The following is a 20,785-nucleotide window of genomic DNA, read 5'->3' as shown; positions in this document are numbered from 1 at the left end:
CCTGCTGGGAATACAGCTTGTGAATGGCTTCCAAAACTGCCTCCCTGTCGGAGGGAGACTTTGGTAAAGCAGACTTCAGGAACCGACGAGGGGGAAACGCCTCGAATTCCAGTTTGTACCCCTGCGATACTACCTGTAGAATCCAGGGATCCACTTGCGAGTGAGCCCACTGCGCGTTGAAATTCTTGAGACGGGCCCCCACCATATCTGAGTCTGCTTGTAAAGCCCCAGCGTCATGCTGAAGACTTGGCAGAAGCAGGGGAGGGCTTCTGCTCCTGGGAAGCGGCTGCATGGTGCAGTCTTTTTCCTCTTCCTCTGCCCCGGGGCAGAAAAGAGTGGCCTTTTGCTCGCTTGTACTTATGGGAACGAAAGGACTGAGTTTGAAAAGACGGTGTCTTTTTCTGCTGATGTGAAGTGACCTGGGGTAAAAAGGTGGATTTTCCAGCCGTTGCCGTGGCCACCAGGTCCGATAGACCAGCCCCAAATAACTCCTCCCCTTTATACGGCAATACTTCCATGTGCCGTTTGGAATCCGCATCCCCTGACCACTGTCGCGTCCATAACGCTCTTCTGGCAGAGATGGACATAGCACTTACTCTTGATGCCAGGGTGCAAATATCCCTCTGTGCATCACGCATATATAGTAATGCATCCTTTAAATGTTCTATAGTTAACAAAATATTGTCCCTATCCAGGGTATCAATATTCTCAGTCAGGGAATCCGACCATGCGACTCCAGCACTGCACATCCAGGCTGAGGTGATTGCTGGTCGCAGTATAACACCAGTATGTGTGTATATACTTTTTAGGATATTTTCCAGCCTTCTATCAGCTGGTTCTTTGAGGGTGGCCGTATCAGGAGACGGTAACGCTACTTGTTTAGATAAACGTGTGAGCGCCTTATCTACCCTAGGGGGTGTTTCCCAACGCGCCCTAACCTCTGGCGGGAAGGGATATAATGCTAATAATTTTTTAGAAATTAGCTGTTTTTTATCGGGGGAAACCCACGCTTTATCACACACCTCATTTATTTCCTCTGACTCAGGAAAAACTATTGGTAGTTTTTTCACACCCCACATAATACCCTTCTTTGTGGTACTTGTAGTGTCAGAAAGGTTCAATGCCTCTTTCATTGCCGTGATCATGTAACGTGTGGCCCTACTGGACATTACGTTTGTCTCGTCACCGTCGACACTAGACTCAGTATCTGTGTCAGGGTCTGTGTCGACCCACTGAGGTAACGGGCGTTTTAGCGCCCCTGACGGTGTCTGAGACGCCTGGACAGGCACTAATTGATTTGCCGGCTGTCTCATGTCGTCAACAGTTTTTTGCAAATTGCTGACATTATCACTTAATTGTTTAAATACAATCATCCAGTCAGGTGTCGACTCCCTAGGGGGTGACATCACCAACACAGGCAACTGCTCCGCCTCCACATCATTTTCCTCCTCATACATGTCGACACACGCGTACCGACACACAGCACACACACCGGGAATGCTCTGATAGAGGACAGGACCCCACTTAGCCCTTTGGAGAGACAGAGGGAGAGTCTGCCAGCACACACCCAGCGCTATATATATATACAGGGATAACCTTATATAAGTGTTATTCCCTTATAGCTGCTGTTATTATCGTTATTTGCTGCCAAAAATGCCCCCCCTTCTCTTTTTTACCCTGATTCTGAAGCAGGACTGCAGGGGAGAGTCAGGGAGCCGTCCTTCCAGCGGGGCTGTGAGGGAAAATGGCGCTTGTGTGCTGAGGAGATAGGCTCCGCCCCTTCACGACGTCCTTATCTCCCGCTTTTTTGTGTAAAAATGGCAGGGGTTAAAATACATCCATATAGCCCAGGAGCTATATGTGATGTATTCTTTTTGCCACCTAAGGTATATACTGTTATATTGCGTCTCAGGGCGCTCCCCCCCAGCGCCCTGCACCCTCAGTGACCGGAGTGTGAAGTGTGCTGAGAGCAATGGCGCACAGCTGCGGTGCTGTGCGCTACCTTAGACTGAAGACAGGATGTCTTCTGCCGCCGATTTCACCGGACCTCTTCGTCTCTTCTGGCTCTGTAAGGGGGACGGCGGCGCGGCTCCGGTGACCCATCCAGGCTGAACCTGTGATCGTCCCTCTGGAGCTAATGTCCAGTAGCCTAAGAAACCCGATCCACTCTGCACTCAGGTGAGTCCGTTTCTTCTCCCCTTAGTCCCACGATGCAGTGAGCCTGTTGCCAGCAGGACTCACTGAAAATAAAAAAAACCTAAACTAAACTTTTATTCTAAGCAGCTCAGGAGAGCCACCTAGATTGCACCCTTCTCGGCCGGGCACAAAAATCTAACTGGGGCTTGGAGGAGGGTCATAGGGGGAGGAGCCAGTGCACACCACCTGATCCTTAAGCTTTTATTTTGTGCCCTGTCTCCTGCGGAGCCGCTATTCCCCATGGTCCTTACGGAGTCCCAGCATCCACTAGGACGTCAGAGAAAACATATTAGCATCACTTGTATATAATAGGAACATACAAAACAGCCAATGTCATGCAGAAGCTCTCCACAGCTCTCCATATACTCCAAATACATCTATTACATGTACATTTCTGCTCAGTGTAGCTTTAAAGAATGATAACTTTGTATAAGTTGGTAAACTGTATTCATTTGGAATATAAAGGTCTAGGACATTCAGTAAGCACTGTAAGACAAGCAGCATCCTTTTATTTTATTTTTTAAGGATACTTAGGACGAGATTCAAATGTTGCCGCCTCCTCCCGTCCGCAATCACACCGCTGGCAGCTATTCAAATGTTGCTGCCGACGGGTGTGAAATCAGCATTTCAGCTCACTACCCCCGATGGTGATGAGCTGAAATGTGCAAAAAGTGACCTGTTTGGGCGCCCACATGGGACCTTTTCACGACATGCCCAATAGTTTAGTCGTGTTTAGCTGCTTTACGTGACTAACCCGACTGGTATGGGTGCGATCAGCGTGTAAACGGGGGGCATTTGTATATCGCCCCCTGCGATCTCCCATTACTTTAGACAGGAGATCGTGGGCGATAACATTTGAATCTCGCACTTAGGTCCTTATTTAGAGTTACGAGCAAATAACAAGTAATTTGCACCTTGGTAAAACAATGCTGCACTGCAGCTGGGCAGATATAAAATGTGCATAGAGCTCTATATGTGAGAGGGGTGTGTCCAAACTTAAATATAAATTGTAGTGTAAAAATAAAGCTGTCCAGCAATTGTGGGCTATATGCAGAAGCAGTCAGTATGTTCCCAGCATGCAAAAACATAAGTTCATTTAAACCCCTTGCACTGCAACATTGTTCTAAGGGGGTGATTCAGACCTGATCACTGTTGTGCGTATTGGCACAGCGGGCGATCAGGTAATAACTGCGTGAGCAACGCAATACGCACACGCATCGGCCAACAACGGGCATCGCCAGTCAGCGACAGGATGGTGCAAAAAATTCATTCGCACGGGCGTTCGCAAGATGATTGACAGGAGGAAGCCGTTTGTGGGTGGTAACTGAGCGTTTACTGGGAGTGTCCGAAAAAACGAAGGTGTGCCCAAACGGTTTCAGGGAGGGTGTCTGACGTCAGCTCCGGCCCCAATCAGCCTCTTCTCATTGCACTGTAGAAGTAAGTCCTGGGCTGCGCGGAGACTGCACATACTGAGTGAGCTGCGAATTAATTTGCAGCTGCCCGTATGTGATCGCACACTTGCACGGGTGAATTTCCACTGTTCCTTGGGTGGCGACTATCCGATCACAGGTCAGCAACATTAGCAGCACAGCGATCAGGTCTGAATCACCCCCTAAGAGAATATTACACCTTTTATTATTTGCTTCTTACTCTGAATCAGGCCCTTAAAGTGAAAATTTAGGTTGGTAAGCAGTACATACATCATTCACTCAATTAATCAACCTTTAATCTTATTTACATTTAAAAACTGGTAAATGGTTTACCCAGAATATGTGCCATCAGAGGAATCAGGGGTGTGTCTAGGGGGTCCAAGCACCCCTGGCAAAGTAAGGAATTGGTGCCCCCCCATTCACCCTAACCTATGTTTTATTGCCCTACCACACATTAAAAGCAAGAAACTTAAAACAGAAATTAATTTAATATTTAAAAAAAATAAGAATTTACTTACCGATAATTCTATTTCTCATAGTCCGTAGTGGATGCTGGGGACTCCGAAAGGACCATGGGGAATAGCGGCTCCGCAGGAGACTGGGCACAAAGTAAAAGCTTTAGGACTAGCTGGTGTGCACTGGCTCCTCCCCCTATGACCCTCCTCCAAGCCTCAGTTAGGATACTGTGCCCGGACGAGCGTACACAATAAGGAAGGATTTTGAATCCCGGGTAAGACTCATTACCAGCCACACCAATCACACCGTACAACTTGTGATCTGAACCCAGTTAACAGCATGATAACAGAAGGAGCCTCTGAAAAGATGGCTCACAACAACAATAACCCGATTTTTGTAACAATAACTATGTACAAGTAATGCAGACAATCCGCACTTGGGATGGGCGCCCAGCATCCACTACGGACTATGAGAAATAGAATTATCGGTAAGTAAATTCTTATTTTCTCTAACGTCCTAGTGGATGCTGGGGACTCCGAAAGGACCATGGGGATTATACCAAAGCTCCCAAACGGGCGGGAGAGTGCGGATGACTCTGCAGCACCGAATGAGAGAACTCCAGGTCCTCCTCAGCCAGGGTATCAAATTTGTAGAATTTAGCAAACGTGTTTGCCCCTGACCAAGTAGCTGCTCGGCAAAGTTGTAAAGCCGAGACCCCTCGGGCAGCCGCCCAAGATGAGCCCACTTTCCGTGTGGAATGGGCTTTTACAGATTTTGGCTGTGGCAGGCCTGCCACAGAATGTGCAAGCTGAATTGTACTGCAAATCCAACGAGCAATCGTCTGCTTAGAAGCAGGAGCACCCAGCTTGTTGGGTGCATACAGGATAAACAGCGAGTCAGATTTTCTGACTCCAGCCGTCCTGGAAACATATATTTTCAGGGCCCTGACTACGTCCAGCAACTTGGAATCCTCCAAGTCCTTAGTAGCCGCAGGCACCACAATAGGTTGGTTTAAGTGAAATGCTGAAAACACCTTAGGGAGAAATTGAGGACAAGTCCTCAATTCCGCCCTGTCCGAATGGAAAATCAGATAAGGGCTTTTACAGGATAAAGCCGCCAATTCTGACACGCGCCTGGCCCAGGCCAGGGCCAACAGCATGACCACTTTCCATGTGAGATATTTTAACTCCACAGATTTAAGTGGTTCAAACCAATGTGACTTTTGGAATCCAAAAAAAAAAAACTACATTGAGATCCCAAGTGCCACTGGAGGCACAAAAGGAGGCTGTATATGCAGTACCCCTTTTACAAACGTCTGAACTTCAGGGACTGAAGCTAGTTCTTTTTGGAAGAAAATTGACAGGGCCGAAATTTGAACCTTAATGGACCCCAATTTCAGGCCCATAGACACTCCTGTTTGCAGGAAATGTAGGAATCGACCCAGTCGAATTTCCACCGTCGGGCCTTACTGGCCTCGCACCACGCAACATATTTTCGCCAATTGCGGTGATAATGTTTTTGCGGTTACATCCTTCCTGGCTTTGATCAGGATAGGGATGACTTCATCCGGAATGCCCTTTTTCCTTCAGGATCCGGCGTTCAACCGCCATGCCGTCAAACGCAGCCGCGGTAAGTCTTGGAACAGACAGGGTCCTTGCTGGAGCAGGTCCCTTCTTAGAGGTAGAGGCCACGGATCCTCCGTGAGCATCTCTTGAAGTTCCGGTTACCAAGTCCTTCTTGGCCAATCCGGAGCCACGAATATAGTGCTTACTCCTCACCATCTTATCAATATCAGTACCTTGGGTATGAGAGGCAGAGGAGGAAACACATACCCTGACTGGTACACCCACGGTGTTACCAGAGCGTCTACAGCTATTGCCTGAGGGTCCCTGGACCTGGCGCAATACCTGTCGAGTTTTTCCCAACGGTTTATAATCCTGTGGAAGACTTCTGGGTGAAGTCCCCACTCTCCCCGGGTGGAGGTCGTGCTGAGGAAGTCTGCTTCCCAGTTGTCCACTCCCGGAATGAATACTGCTGACAGTGCTATCCCATGATTTTCCGCCCAGCGAAGAATCCTTGCAGCTTCTGTCATTGCCCTTCTGCTTCTTGTGCCACCCTGTCTGTTTACGTGGGTGACTGCCGTGATGTTGTCCGACTGGATCAACACCGGCTGTCCTTGAAGCAAAGGTCTTGCTAAGCTTAGAGCATTGTAAATGTCCCTTAGCTTCAGGATATTTATGTGAAGTGATGTCTCCAGGCTTGACCATAAATCCTGGATATTCCTTCCCTGTGTGACTGCTCCCCAGCCTCGCAGGCTGGCATCCGTGGTTACCAGGACCCAGTCCTGAATGCCGAATCTGCGGCCCTCTAGAAGATGAGCACTCTGCAACCACCACAGGAGGGACACCCTTGTCCTTGGTGACAGGGTTATCCGCTGATGCATCTGAAGATGCGACCCGGACCATTTGTCCAGCAGGTCCCACTGGAAAGTTCTTGCGTGGAATCTGCCAAATGGGATTGCTTCGTAGGAAGCCCCCATTTTACCCAGAACCCTTGTGCATTGATGCACTGAGACTTGGCTCGGTTTGAGGAGGTTCCTGACTAGCTCGGATAACTCCCTGGCTTTCTCCTCCGGGAGAAACACCTTTTTCTGGACTGTGTCCAGGATCATCCCTAGGAACAGAAAACACGTCGACGGAACCAGCTGCGATTTTGGAATATTGAGAATCCAATCGTGCTGCCGCAACACTATTTGAGATAGTGCTACACCGACCTCCAACTGTTCCCTGGATCTTACCCTTATCAGGGAATCGTCCAAGTAAGGGATAACTAAAATTCCCTTCCTTCGAAGGAACATCATCATTTCGGCCATTACCTTGGTAAAGACCCGGGGTGCCGTGGACCATCCCTACGGCAGCGTCTGAACTGATAGTGACAGTTCTGTACCATAAACCTGAGGTACCCTTGGTGAGAAGGGTAAATTTTGACATGAAGGTAAGCATCCTTGATGTCCCGAGACATCATGTAGTCCCCTTCTTCCAGGTTCGCAATCACTGCTCTGAGTGACTCAATCTTGAATTTGAACCTCTGCATGTAAGTGTTCAAAGATTTTAGATTTTAGAATCGGTCTCACCGAGCCGTCTGGCTTCGGTACCACAATAGTGTGGAATAATACCCCGTTCCCTGTTGCAGGAGGGGTACCTTGATTATCACCTGCTGGGAATACAGCTTGTGAATGGCTTCCAAAATTGCCTCCCTGTCCGAGGGAGACGTCGGTAAAGTCGACTTTTGGAAACGGCGAGGGGGAGACGTCTCGAATTCCAATATGTACCCCTGAGATATTACCTGAAGGATCCAGGGGTCTACTTGCGAGTGAGCCCACTGCGCACTGAAATTCATTGAGAACGGGCCCCCACCGTGCCTGAGCTTATAAAGCCCTAGCGTCATACTGAGGGCTTGGCAGAGGCTGGAAAGGGTTTCTGTTCCTGGGAACTGGCTGATCTCTGCAGCCTTTTTCCTCTCCCTCTGTCACGAGCAGAAAAGAGGAACCTTTTGTCCGCTTGCCAACAAAGGACTGCGCCTGATAATACGGCGTCTTATTTTGAGAGGCGACCTGGGGTACAAACGTGGATTTCCCAGCTGTTGCCGTGGCCACCAGGTCTAAAAGACCGACCCCAAATGTCCCCTTTCAAAGGCAATACTTCCAAATGACGTTTGGAATCCGCATCACCTGACCATTTTACTGGTAGAATTGGACAACGCACTTATACTTGATGCCAGTCGGCAATTATTCCGCTGTGCATCATGCATATATAGAAATGCATCTTTTAAATGCTCTATAGGCAATAATATACTATCCTTATCTAGGATATCAATATTTCCAGTCAGGGAATCCGACCATGCCAACCCAGCACTGCACCTCCAGGCTGAGGCGATAGCTGGTCGCAGTATAACACCAGTATGTGTGTAAATACCTTTTTTTGGATACCCTCCTGCTTTCTATCAGCAGGATCCTTAAGGGCAGCCATCTCATGAGAGGGTAGAGACCTTGTTCTTACAAGCGTGTGAGCGCCTTATCCCCCCTAGGGGGTGTTTCCCAATGCATCCTAACCTCTGGCGGGAAAGGGTATGCAGCCAATACTTTTTAAGAAATTATTAATTGTTATCGGGGGGAAACCCACGCATCATCACACATTTTATTTCTCAGATTCAGGAAAACTACAGGTAGTTTTTCCCTCACCGAACATAATACCCCTTTTTTGGTGGTACTCGTATTATCAGAAATGTATAAAACATTTTCCATTGTCTCAATCATGTAACGTGTGGCCCTACTGGAAATCACGGTTGTCTCTTCACCGTCGACACAGGAGTCAGTATCCGTGTCGGCGTCTGTATCTGCCATCTGCCTGACGGCCTATGAGACGTCTGGACAGGCACAAGCTGAGTAGCCGGCTGTCTCATGTCAACCACTGTTTTTTTATATAGAGCTGACACTGTCACGTAATTTTCAACAGTACATCCACTCAGGTGTCGACCCCCTAGGGGGTGACATCACTGTTACAGACACTCTGCTCCGCCTCCACATAATTTTCCTCCTCATACATGTCGACACACACGTACCGACACCCAGCACACACACAGGGAATGCTCTGATAGAGGACAGGACCCACTTAACCCTTTGGGGAGACAGAGGGAGAGTTTGCCAGCACACACCAGAGCGCTATATATGTATAGGGACAACCTTACAATAAGTGTCTATCCCTTATAGCTGCTTATATCTGTTATTTTGCCAATATAAGTGCCCCCCTCTCTTTTTTACCCTGTTTCTGTAGTTGCAGGATGCAGGGGAGATTCTGGGAGCCTTCCTACCAGCGGAGCTGTGTGGGAAAAATGGCGCTGTGTGCTGAGGAGATAGGCCCCGCCCCCTTCACGGCGGGCTCTTCTCCCGCTTTTTACTGGAAAACTGGCAGGGGTTAAATACATCCATATAGCCCAGGAGCTATATGTGATGTATTTTTCGCCAACTAACGTAAATTCATTGCTTCCCAGGACGCCCCCCCCCCAGCGTCCTGCACCCTCAGTGACCGGAGTGTGAAGTGTGCTGAGAGCAATGGCGCACAGCTGCAGTGCTGTGCGCTACCTTATGAAGACAGGAAAGTCTTCTGCCGCCGATTTATGGACCTCTTCTTGCTTCAGCATCTGTAAGGGGGCCGGCGGCGCGGCTCCGGGACCCATCCATGGCTGGGCCTGTGATCGTCCCTCTGGAGCTAATGTCCAGTAGCCTAAGAAACCCAATCCACTCTGCACGCAGGTGAGTTCGTTTCTCTCCCCTAAGTCCCTCGATGCAGTGAGCCTGTTGCCAGCAGGTCTCACTGAAAATAAAAAACCTATTTAAACTTTTACTCTAAGCAGCTCAGGAGAGCCACCTAGATTGCACCCTTCTCGTTCGGGCACAAAATCTAACTGAGGCTTGGAGGAGGGTCATAGGGGGAGGAGCCAGTGCACACCAGCTAGTCCTAAAGCTTTTACTTTGTGCCCAGTCTCCTGCGGAGCCGCTATTCCCCATGGTCCTTTCGGAGTCCCCAGCATCCACTAGGACGTTAGAGAAAAGTATTTTAAGATGTATATAGATGTATATAATAATTTGAAAATAATCATTTATATAATAATAAAACCACATATCAGTGTGTGCTGGGAGCAGTGTTATTCCTCATCCTGTATCACTGTACAGTCCTCTGCCCCCTATATAATAATGCTACTTATCAGTATGTGCTGGGAGTGGAGTTATTGCTCATCCTGTATCACTGTACAGTTCCCTCCCCCCTTATATAATAATAATAATAATATCACATATCAGTGCGTGCTGGGAGCGGTGTTATTCCCTCTCATCATAAATAACTGTACAGTCCCCGCCCCACCTACATAATAATAATAATAATAATAACAACAATACTACCACATATCAGTGTGTGTTGGAAGTGGTGTTATTCCTCATCAGATATCACTTTATAGTCCCTCTCATGAAAATAATAATACCACATATCAGTGTGTACTAGCAGGGAGGTGATAATTAAAACAGACTCCCTTAACTACACCAATCCCTGCCAGAGGGTCACTTGCCTTTCTGCTTTGCTTTCCATTCATTTTTGTACTCGCTGGTCAGCAAACTGCTTATTGCAGTGAATGGGGTGTAGTATGCTATGCTGGTGCTTGGGAACCCGGCGCCCAGCATACCGGCACGGGATCCCATCCGTCGGCATGCAGGCAGCGGGGTGAGCGCAAAAGAGCCTTTTGCAGGCGCGCTGCGCTCGCCATGCTGCAGGCATGGTGGTGTTATTTATTCTCCCTCCAGGGGTGTCGTGGACACCCCAAGAGGGAGAATAGTTGTCGGTATGCTGGCTGTCGGGATTCCGGCGTCGGTATGGTGAGCGCCGGGATCCCGACAGCCGGCATATCAAATGCCTCCCAAGTGAATGTGGTCACCATGAAGGAGGAAGCGGATTAAGACTGCCGCTGCACTGTGGGGAGGCAGAGCCAACAGAGAGCGCTAGTAAAGGACATGCACCAGTGCTGCAAGTATGGCGGTACGGGGCAGTACTGCGTACCAGTAAGAAATTCCCAGCCGGTACTGCCACCTTGCAGACACCATGTGGAGAGAGGAGAGTGCAGCATGAGCCTCTCCTCTCCAGCCCCCTTCAGTCCATAGACCGTCAGTTTCTCCCCCCTTTGAGTCCGGCGTCTGCGGTGGCGTGTACGAAAAAACGTCTGTTCGTGAGCCAATCAGAGCTCGCGGACCGGCAGACAATCAGGAGCCGCTGCTGCCGGACCGCAAGCTCTGATTGGCTCGTGTACCGTTGCCAGAATCTAAGCTACAGGACGCCGACTCCGCAGGAGGAGACCGGACTGAGGGCAGGAGAGGCACATGCTGCGCTGTCCTCTCCCCAACAACAGCAGCAGACAGTGCCAGCCCCAGGCAGCAGCACCAACGATGAGCTGGCACTGCAGGGACATATCTGGCACTATGAGGGCATATCTGGCACCGTGGGGGCATGTGTATCTGGCAACGTGGTGGAATATGTGTATCTGGCACTGTGGGGGCATATCTGGCACTGTGGGGGCATATGTGTATCTGGCACTATGGGGGCATACCTAGCACCATAGGGGCATATCTGGCACTGTGGGGGTATATGTGTATCTAGCACTGTGGGGGCATATCTGGCACTGTGGGGTATATGTGTATCTGGCATTGCAAATGTGTGTCTGGCACTACTGGCAGCATATGTGTATCTGGCACTGCACTATTGGGGTTATATGTGTATCACGCCGCCATTTTCATTGACCACACCCAATTTTTGGCGTGCTCGTGCCTTTGGCGCGCGCACACAGTAACACTAAGAATTTTTTTCTACTTGCACCACTGACATACACTATGCCCATAGGCTACAGTTGCACTGCCAGGTCTTAACTACATGAGAAATATAGTCCCGCGGACTGCTTGTTTATTCGACATCCTCACCCCCTTCTCGGCCCTCGCCCCTGGCAAGTGTCATCCTGGCCAAGGGGCAGATATGGCTCTGGTCAGAATGTTCAGCTTTATTGCTTTATTTTAATGAAATCAGTGTGAATGTTTAATGTCTTTTTAACTTCTAAAAGATGATGAAGAAAAACACCAGCTCTAAAGTGCTTTGATTGTGGAAGTGGGATGGAGTTCAGTGGTGATGAAGTCTGTTGCAGAAATCAATATGCACTGTGATTTTTGTCTTCATTCATAGGATCACTTCATAATTACTTCAATGCTAAAGAATTACCGCGGAGTAAATTTACTAAGATGGGAGTTCTATTTATGATGGGATGTTGCCCATAGCAACCAATCAGATTTCAAGTATTATCTTCTAGAAGGTGCCAGATAAATAAGAAGTAGAATCTGATTGGTTGCTAAGGGCAACATCCCATCTTAAATAGAACTCGCATCTTAGTAAATGTACCCCGTAGACTCTGATTGGTTGTTATGGGCAACATCCCATCTTAAATAGAACTCCAATTTTAGTAAATTTACCCCCATGTCTCAACACTTTTGTTTGTGATATAAATATATAATAATTTCCATCATGAGGATACTGGTAGTTCTATGTACACATAACATTAGTGAGTATAGATGTCCACAAATACACTTTTAAAGTTATTAGCAAATGCACATTTGCAGGTCACAACAAATTTGTAAACTGCAAAAGTAACAGCTGCTGTTAGACACTTTTCTGCTGCGGGGTACACTGGGCTCCACAGGGAATGACATTGGGGGTGTAGAGTAGGATCTTTATCCGAGGCACCAACTGGTTCAAAGCTTTGACTGTTCCCAGAATGCATAGCGCCGCCTCCTCTTTAACCCCGCCTCCGTGCACAGGAGCTCAGTTTTGTAGTTGGTGCCATGCAGTAAGCAGGCATACAACTGGGGGGCTGCTCCAGAAGCCCTGAGAAGAAGCTTTTAATGAAAAATGAAGACTTCAAGGGCTGCAGCAGAGACAATGACTGTGTTAGATATCAATCAGACATCTCCTGCTGTAGCTCCATCACCTCCCCCAGTGGCGCTGTATACTCCCGCGCCCTATTTGCCAGCTACTTACAGCGGAGGCTCCGGTTTCTTCCAGTTAGTCACACACACACTACCGCTGTTCTCCTGGATCGCATGTCCGCACTCAGGGAGGAGGTAAGTGGGTCCCCTTGGCGGGACCCGCTGTAAATCGCGATCATGCGCGGCCGGTGGGAGGTGGGCCACGTGCGCTGGGACCCAACTACACCACCAGGGCAAGGGCACAGGTCGGTTTCCTCTCATAAACCGTTTTTATATGCCCACAGTACCCGGTGGTGAAGTCCAGCAGGGGGATAAGGCTTTGACCTGTAGACCCTCCCCCAGCCCCAGGGCGCCATTTAGAGTAAATGTTCTCGCCCTGGAGCTGCATATCTCTCTCCCCTTCACTCCCTGTCAGCGTTTGGGCGCCATTAGGACAAGCTGAGCTGATCCTGGGACTGTTTGGGCAAATCCTCCTCTGTAAAGCCGTCTGCATGTCAGCCCTGTGCATTTTACAGGACACTAAAGTATTCTACATGTCTGCTGACATTGTTAGTTAAGAAAGAGTGCATTTAGTCAGGGTTATATAGTTCAAATACCCTATGATATACATCCAGTATTTACTGTGCATTGTTATATCTATTGAGTGTATAGCTATACTTAGTACTACTTTGTATTGCTAGTCCAGTGCAGTTTTATTGCATGTCATAATTTCTGCATTGTGTAATGTGACTATGTGTGTGTGCATATAGCTGCTGTGTGAACTCCATTTTGTGTATCTCACTCAGATTGCTATCCCTATATTCTATAACCTGAGGGGGCTAAGTGCGTCAGGTTTATCATTTAATATAGGTGTTCCTCAAGATATACTCAGTGTGTATTTTTCTCTGTGATTTATAGTCACCATATACCTCTTGAATTCCCTGTTTGTGCTGTTACACTACACAGGGGGTTCTTGTCAGGTATTGTGCTGCTGATATTGTACTGGATTGCCCTGCATTGAGCTTTCGGATATGTCAGCTACAAGGGGCAACGGGGCTGATCCCACATTGTGTGGTGGTGACGCTGCAGACGTATTTGAGGAAAATATAGCAACTGAGTGTTCAGGTTCTGGGGGCTCCTTATCACCCAGTGGGATCCTAGCAACGGGGGTTCAAAATGACCCGCCGTGGGCTACTTTCTCCATGCTTTTGAATATGCTGGTAACTAGATAAACATCCCCTATGGGACCTCCTGTACCGGTACAACCGCTAACGGTCTCCACGGTTAACCCGCCTTGGGCAGATTAACTGTCTGCTCAGTTACAGCAATTGAACCAATCACTGACTACTCAGAAGTCTAACCCTCGCCCGCCTAAGACCAAGGGGTCCTCTAAGCAGGCCATTACGTCCTCACAATCCACAAACGTCCCAGACACCTCATCTGATAAGGATGGCGCCACAGACACTGATACTGATAATTCTGATGGGGAATCTGTTTCACAGGTGGATGTTCCTGACTTGTTGGAGGCTATCAGGCTCATTCTTCAGATTACTGATGACCCGGAAGCCTGATGCTTCCCTTAAGAAACCGGATAGATTTAAACGTCAGAAAGTGGTTAACCTCATTCTGATCATACGTCAGGAGTCCTGGGTAAATCCAGGAAAGAAATTCACGCCTCACATGAAGATGCTGGCTCGCTATCCCCTCACTGCGGAGCTAAGTAAAAATTGGGAAACACCCCCGCCAGTGGATTCGCAGGTGGCGCGGCTAGTGGTATCCTCAGCTCTGCCAATAACTACCGTAACGTCTTTGAAAGAACCGACGGATAAGCTTGTGTAGGGTTGTTTAAAGGCGATTTACACCTTAGCAGGTGCAGCGCATCGGCCCACCACTGCAGTGACTATTGAAGCGTGGGCTCAGGAGTTGGAAGCTGAGATGTCTTCCAACGCTTCTGATCATGCTAAACAATGCTTATCGCATATTGTCACAGCTTCTCATTACATTAAAGAGGCGGCTTCTGATGCCGGTATCCTGGCGGCCAAGGCTTCTACTACATCCATACTGGCTCGCCGGATTCTATGGTTGCGGTCCTGGTCCGTGGATCTGGACTCTAAGAAAACCCTGGAGGCACTCCCTTTTAAGGGAGACGTCCTTTTCGGAGAAGACCTCAATAAGATTGTGGCTGACTTAGCTTCTGCTAAAACAGCTTGTCTACCTAGTACTGCTCCTTCGGTACCGAAGGTTAAGAGTACTTCCTTTCGCTCCTTTCCTTCAGAGGAAAATTGCAACGTTACCTGATGTACATACGTTCACTCAGGGTGTGTTGCGGATTCAACCTCCCTATGTCCCGCCTGTGGCCCCTTGGGACCTGTCGGTGGTTCTGGAGGCCTTGCAAGGGTCTCCGTTTGAGCCTCTTGAATCTGCAGACCTTAAGTGGCTTTCTCTTAAGGTGTTGTTTCTGAGGGCTATTGCCTCTGCTAGACGGGTGTCGGATTTGGGTGCCATATCTTGTAGGTCACCATATCTGATTTTTCACCGTGATCGGGCGGTTCTTAGAACACGCCCCGGGTATTTACCTAAGGTGGTGTCTTGTTTCCACCTTAATCAGGAGATTGTGGTCCCGGCCTTTGCCTCTCCTGAATTGTCTTCCAAAGAGCTGTTTTTGGATGTGATACGGGCTCTCCGTATCTACGTGAAGAGAAGTGCCTCCATCAGGAAGTCGGATTCTCTCTTTGTTGTTTGGTTTTCACAAACGTGGCTGGCCTGCTCACAAGCAGACCCTAGCCAGATGGATTAGAATGGTGATTGCACATACTTATGTTCCAGCTCCTGCTACCATAAAGGCCCATTCTACTCAGTCGGTTGGACCTTCTTGGGCGACCCGCTGTGGTGCGACCCTTGAACAATTGTGCAAGGCGGCTACGTGATCCTCAGTAAACACGTTCATAAGGTTTTATGCCTTTGATACTTCCGCCTCCCAGGATGCTTCCTTTGGACGCCGGGTTCTTGTGCCCGCTACAGTGCGTCCCCTCCCATAAGGAACTGCTTTAGGACATCCCCAATGTCATTCCCTGTGGAGCCCAGTGTACCACACAGCAGAAAACGAGATTTATGGTAAGAACTTACCGTTGTTAAATCTCTTTCTGTGAGGTACACTGGGCTCCAAGGGGCGCCCACCCTGACGCACTTAGCTTCTTTGGGTTGGTATGGCATTAGCCACTGACACATTCTCCTGTCGTGAGAGTGTGGTGTATGTGGCTACTAACAGTTGTCGTCTCTTTTGTCTGCTACTGCATTGGACTGGTTAACAAAAACTGAGCTCCTGTGCACGGAGGCAGGGTTATAGAGGAGGCGGCGCTATGCATTCTGGGAACAGTCAAAGCTTTGAGCCTGTTGGTGCCTCGGATCAAGATCCTACTCTACACCCCCAATGTAATTTCCTGTGGCGCCCAGTGTTCCTAGCAGAAAGAGATTTAACAGCGGTAAGTTCTTACCATAAATCTCGTTTTACATATTTGTAAACTGTAAAAGTAACTAATGACGGCACATTCTAATAACTGCAGTATAGCGGCTGTTCTGTCAGTCGATTCAGAATGGAAGAAACCAGATCCCTTATTTACTTATAATTTGGATGTTCCTGTGTTTCTAAGAAGGAGCTTCATTTAAGTGTCTGTATTATGATATAACTGTTGCACCAAATGAGAGACATTTTCCTTTATCCTCAGACTCATCGTATTGTTTTCTGAACCAATAGCAATTCTCCATTTTCCAATCATTATTTGTTTAGCAGTATAGGGTAAACTATGCTTACCTAAGTGCTTTATTGGCAGAGCCAAGTTTGATAGACTATTTTGTCTTTATACTTTCAAATATTTATTTGGGAACAATAGAAAGAATTATTTCATATAGGCGGAACACACATTCTGTAAGGGACATACCTGGAGTTCATACGGGTCTTCAGCTTTTTAGCTTTTTTTTTATTTTTTAGCTTCTCTTCCCCATCCTTTACAGCTTCAACAGGAAGAACGGTTTCAACCAGAATATCCACAATATATTTTTTCAGAGAAAGATGTTCCTAGAGGAAAGATGCAACAGATTTAGGTCTCCGGGGCTTGTACTCCACTCTAGTTAGACAGATCATTTTCAAATTTCACCGTGGGACCAATTCTAGAACCAGTTCTATGGCCTAATTACAAAGATATGGAACAGGGCTTTATCAAAACACATTCTGAGCATAACAAACTTCAGCTAAACCAGTGGTTCTCACACTGTGTGCGACGGCACCCTGGGGTGCCTCAGGACACTTACACGGGTGCCCTGGGTTGTTGTCCCAGCACCAATTCAAATTATTTATGGTCAATGTAATAGGCAAAACCAGTGCTGGTGGGTGTCAATCATAACATATACAGACAAACAGAATCAAATCTAGTCCCTCACCACACAACTGAACCTAAGGATGACATATAAACATAATTTTATATTTCTTTCTACATTTCTCAATAAGAAACTTTTGGCCTATGGGGTAACATGAACAAATTCTGACACTCTAGGGCACCGTGATTCAAAAAAGTTTGGGAACCACTGAGCTAAACAATATGGGAAGAGATGGGGTAAAGACAGTGGGTGCAGAACAACTTGGTGCCATCAGGCAGATATGCAGTGTAGCCGATTCCTGGACACTGTGGCCTCTACACTATTCTAAGGCAGGACTCGTACAGTCTCAAAAATGTGTAAATATGTCTGGCACCTCTATGTGTTCAGAATATATATACTGGATACTATGCATACTCAAAATGTAACATGCAATTTTTATGAGATGAAAGACTGGTATGGAAAACCCAATTATTGAAAGCACATATGGGAAAATCTGGGTCTATATTAAAACTTCTGCCATGCACTATAATCTCAACATGCTACTACAGCAGGGGTGAGGAACCTGCGGCCCTCCAGCTGTTGTTGAACTGCACATCCCAGCATGCCCTGCAACAGTTTTAGCATGGCCAAATAGCAAAACTGTAGCAGGGCATGCTGGTATGTGTAGTTCAACAACAGGTGAAGGGCCAAAGGTTCCCCATCCCTGTACTACAGGAACAGAAACCTGTTTTGTTAGATATACTTAGCATCTAATTTGTAAACAGAACATAGGTGATTATGGACGGAGTTCAATTAGACACAAAAACGCTAATTTACCGCGAATGCTAAAAAAGGCCTATTCAATTGTCCACAAAAACGGATTTGCTGCAATTTTACTGAAAATTTCAGTTCTCCACATCTGAGCAGGTGATAAACTTAAAAAATGTAGGTATTTTGCTTAGAACCCCTGGGACACCCCCTGAATGACTAATTAGGCCCTTAGAAGTTTTTAATTATTTTTAATTGGCCAATGATAATGTCATTGTTGGAGTGAAAAAGTGAAAAAATAGGATTTTAATTACCTACCGGTAAATCCTTTTCTCGTAGTCCATAGAGGATGCTCGGTTCCACATTAGTACCATGGGGTATAGATGGGTCCACTAGGAGCCATTGGCACTTTAAGAGTTTAATAGTGTGGACTGGCTCCTCCCTCTATGCCCCTCCTACCAGACCCAGTCTAGAAACTGTGCCCGAGGAGACGGACAACTTCGAGAGAAGGATTTTACGCAGATAGTGGCGAGATTCACATCAGCTCACACTAACAAGGCAAACCAAGCTAACTAGCTTGAAAACTCAGCAAAAGCTGAATAACATTACTGAACCAAGTAACAAAGCAGTACATAACTAAGAACAAAGCAGTACTGACCTAAGTAACCACTGCAGGATAACGAAGCGCTGGGCGGGCGCCAAGCATCCTCTACGGACTACGAGAAAAGGATTTACCGGTAGGTAATTAAAATCCTATTTTCTCTTACGTCCTAGAGGATGCTGGGGTCCACATTAGTGCCATGGGGCTGTACCAAAGCACCCAGAACGGGAGGGAGAGCGCGGAGGCTCCTGCAGAACTGATTGCCCAAACTTTAGGTCATCAGAGCTCAAAGTATTGAACTTGTAGAACTTAGCAAACATGTTCGACCCTGACCAAGTAGCCGCTCGGCAAAGTTGTAAAGCCGAGACCCCCCTGGGCAGCCGCCTAGGAAGAACCCACCTTACCAGTGGAGTGGGCCTTAACAAATTTTGGACACGGGAATCCTGCCGTAGAATATGCATGCTGAATAGTGAACCTGATCCAGCGAGAAATTGTCTGCCTAGAAGCAGGACACTCAATTTTCTTGGAATCATAAAGGACAAACAGAGAGTCTGATTTCCTGTGACGAGCAGTCCTCTTCACATAGATCTTCAAAGCCCTCACAACATCCAAGGACTTTGAGTCTGTAGCTACTGGTACCACAAGAAATTGGTTGATATGAAAAGCCGACACAACCTTTGGAAGGAACTGCTGACGCGTCCTGAGCTCAGCTCTATCTTCATGGAAGATTAAGTAGGGGCTTTTACAGGACAAAGCCACCAATTCCGACACACATCGAGCAGAAGCTAAGGCCAACAATGTGACAGCCTTCCACGTGACACTGAGGAAGCCGCCGATGTAGTGGAAGGCGGAGAAACGCGTCTGTCGTCACAAGAGATAGCAGCGGAGACACTAACGGGCCGGCCGGCCGCAGGCATATGAAACTCCACCGTGGTTGAGAATATAACTACGCCGCAGTGAGAACCCGGAGACTCCAGATAAGGCTACACTAGCCGGGAGCGATCGTCCAAAGAACACCTTACAGGCACAGTATTATACCCTGAAAAAGTGGAACATTATACCTGCTTTTAAGAGGCGTTATCATGTATGATCTGCTTAGCTAAACGGCAGAAGCCCGAAATAGGGTTAAGGTGATTCCAAGTGTTTAATCGAATGTGGATGGTTCTCACTTGAGGAGAGAGACTTTTCTGGCTTGGATCGAGACATTTATCTTATGCTGGGACAGAATATAAATATTAAAAAGGAAAGAAATACCCAGCATTGCTGGATGCTAAAAACCATAAAAAAGCGCTGGACATTTGTTGGTTTTAAATTTACTTGAAGTGATACTATCCATAGTCCAGAAGAAAAAGTCACTAATGGTTCATTGGTTTTTTAGTGTGTAAAATTTAAGATAAGAGGTATATTAGGTATACAATAGAACCAAGTGATATGTTATTAAATTACTAGACCTATTGGTAATATACTGGTTAAACTTATATATCACTATTTTTATGTGATGCTGGCCGGCATCTAGTTATATATGTGTTTGTATGTATTTTTAAAAGATTAATTTTATGTGATAATAAATATCCATATCAGAGTGAATTGCGCATTCCCAGTTTTGTGTTTTTTCTTGTGGTTCCACGTGAAAAACTTGACCTCAGCCTCCTGTAAAGGCTCAAACCAATCTGGTTGAAGGAAATGCAACACCACGTTAAGATCCCAGGGTGCCGTCGGCGCCACAAAGGGAGGCTGGATGTGCAGAACCCCTTTGAAAAAGGTCTGAAAGGTCAGGGAGGGAAGCCAATTGTTTCTGGAAGAAAATGGATAAAGCCGAAATCTGGACCTTTATGGATCCTAAACGCAGGCCCATAGCCACACCTGCTTGTAGGAAGAGGAGAAACCATCCAAGTTGAAATTCCACCGTAGGAAACTTCTTGGACTCACACCAAGACACATACTTTTTCCAAATGCGATGATAATGTTTAGACGTTACTCCTTCCCTAGCCTGTATCAGGGTAGGAATAACCTTGCTCAGAATACCCTTCCGTGCTAAGATCTGGCGTTCAACCTCCATGCCATCAAACGTAGCCACGGTAAGTCTTGATAAGTGAACGGCCCCTGTTGCAGAAGATCCTCGCGAAGAGGAAGAGGCCTCGGAACTTCCATCAGTAAGTCCAGAAGATCCGCGTACCAAGCTCTCCTTGGCCAGTCCAGAGCAATGAGAATTGCCTGAACCCTTGTTCTCTTTATGAGTTTTAGAATTCTTGGAATGAGAGGAAGTGGAGGGAACACATACACTGACTTGAACACCCACGGTGTTACCAGGGCATCCACTGCCACTGCTTGTGGGTCTCTCGACCTGAAACAGTACCTCCGAAGTTTCTTGTTGGGACGTGAAGCCATCATGTCTATTTGAGGCATGCGCCAAAGACTGGTCACCTCTGTGAA

The 20,785-nt window shown here is 47.3% G+C and overlaps 1 protein-coding gene across 3 annotated transcripts in view; it reads right to left on the bottom strand.

The window, feature by feature from the left end:
* Positions 1-20,785, bottom strand: part of SCAPER (S-phase cyclin A associated protein in the ER) — a 725,664-nt gene that overhangs the window by 351,318 nt on the left and 353,561 nt on the right. For all 3 annotated transcript variants that reach the window (XM_063926586.1, XM_063926587.1, XM_063926588.1), the window contains exon 20: positions 16,569-16,705. In XM_063926586.1, coding sequence (XP_063782656.1) covers positions 16,569-16,705 — 137 coding nt within the window. The remainder of the gene's footprint in view (positions 1-16,568; positions 16,706-20,785) is intronic.

The sequence above is a fragment of the Pseudophryne corroboree genome, chromosome 6 (assembly GCF_028390025.1).
Source record: "Pseudophryne corroboree isolate aPseCor3 chromosome 6, aPseCor3.hap2, whole genome shotgun sequence".
In the NCBI taxonomy this organism is placed as follows: Eukaryota; Metazoa; Chordata; class Amphibia; order Anura; family Myobatrachidae; genus Pseudophryne; species Pseudophryne corroboree.
This window is presented reverse-complemented; position numbering and strand designations above follow the sequence as displayed.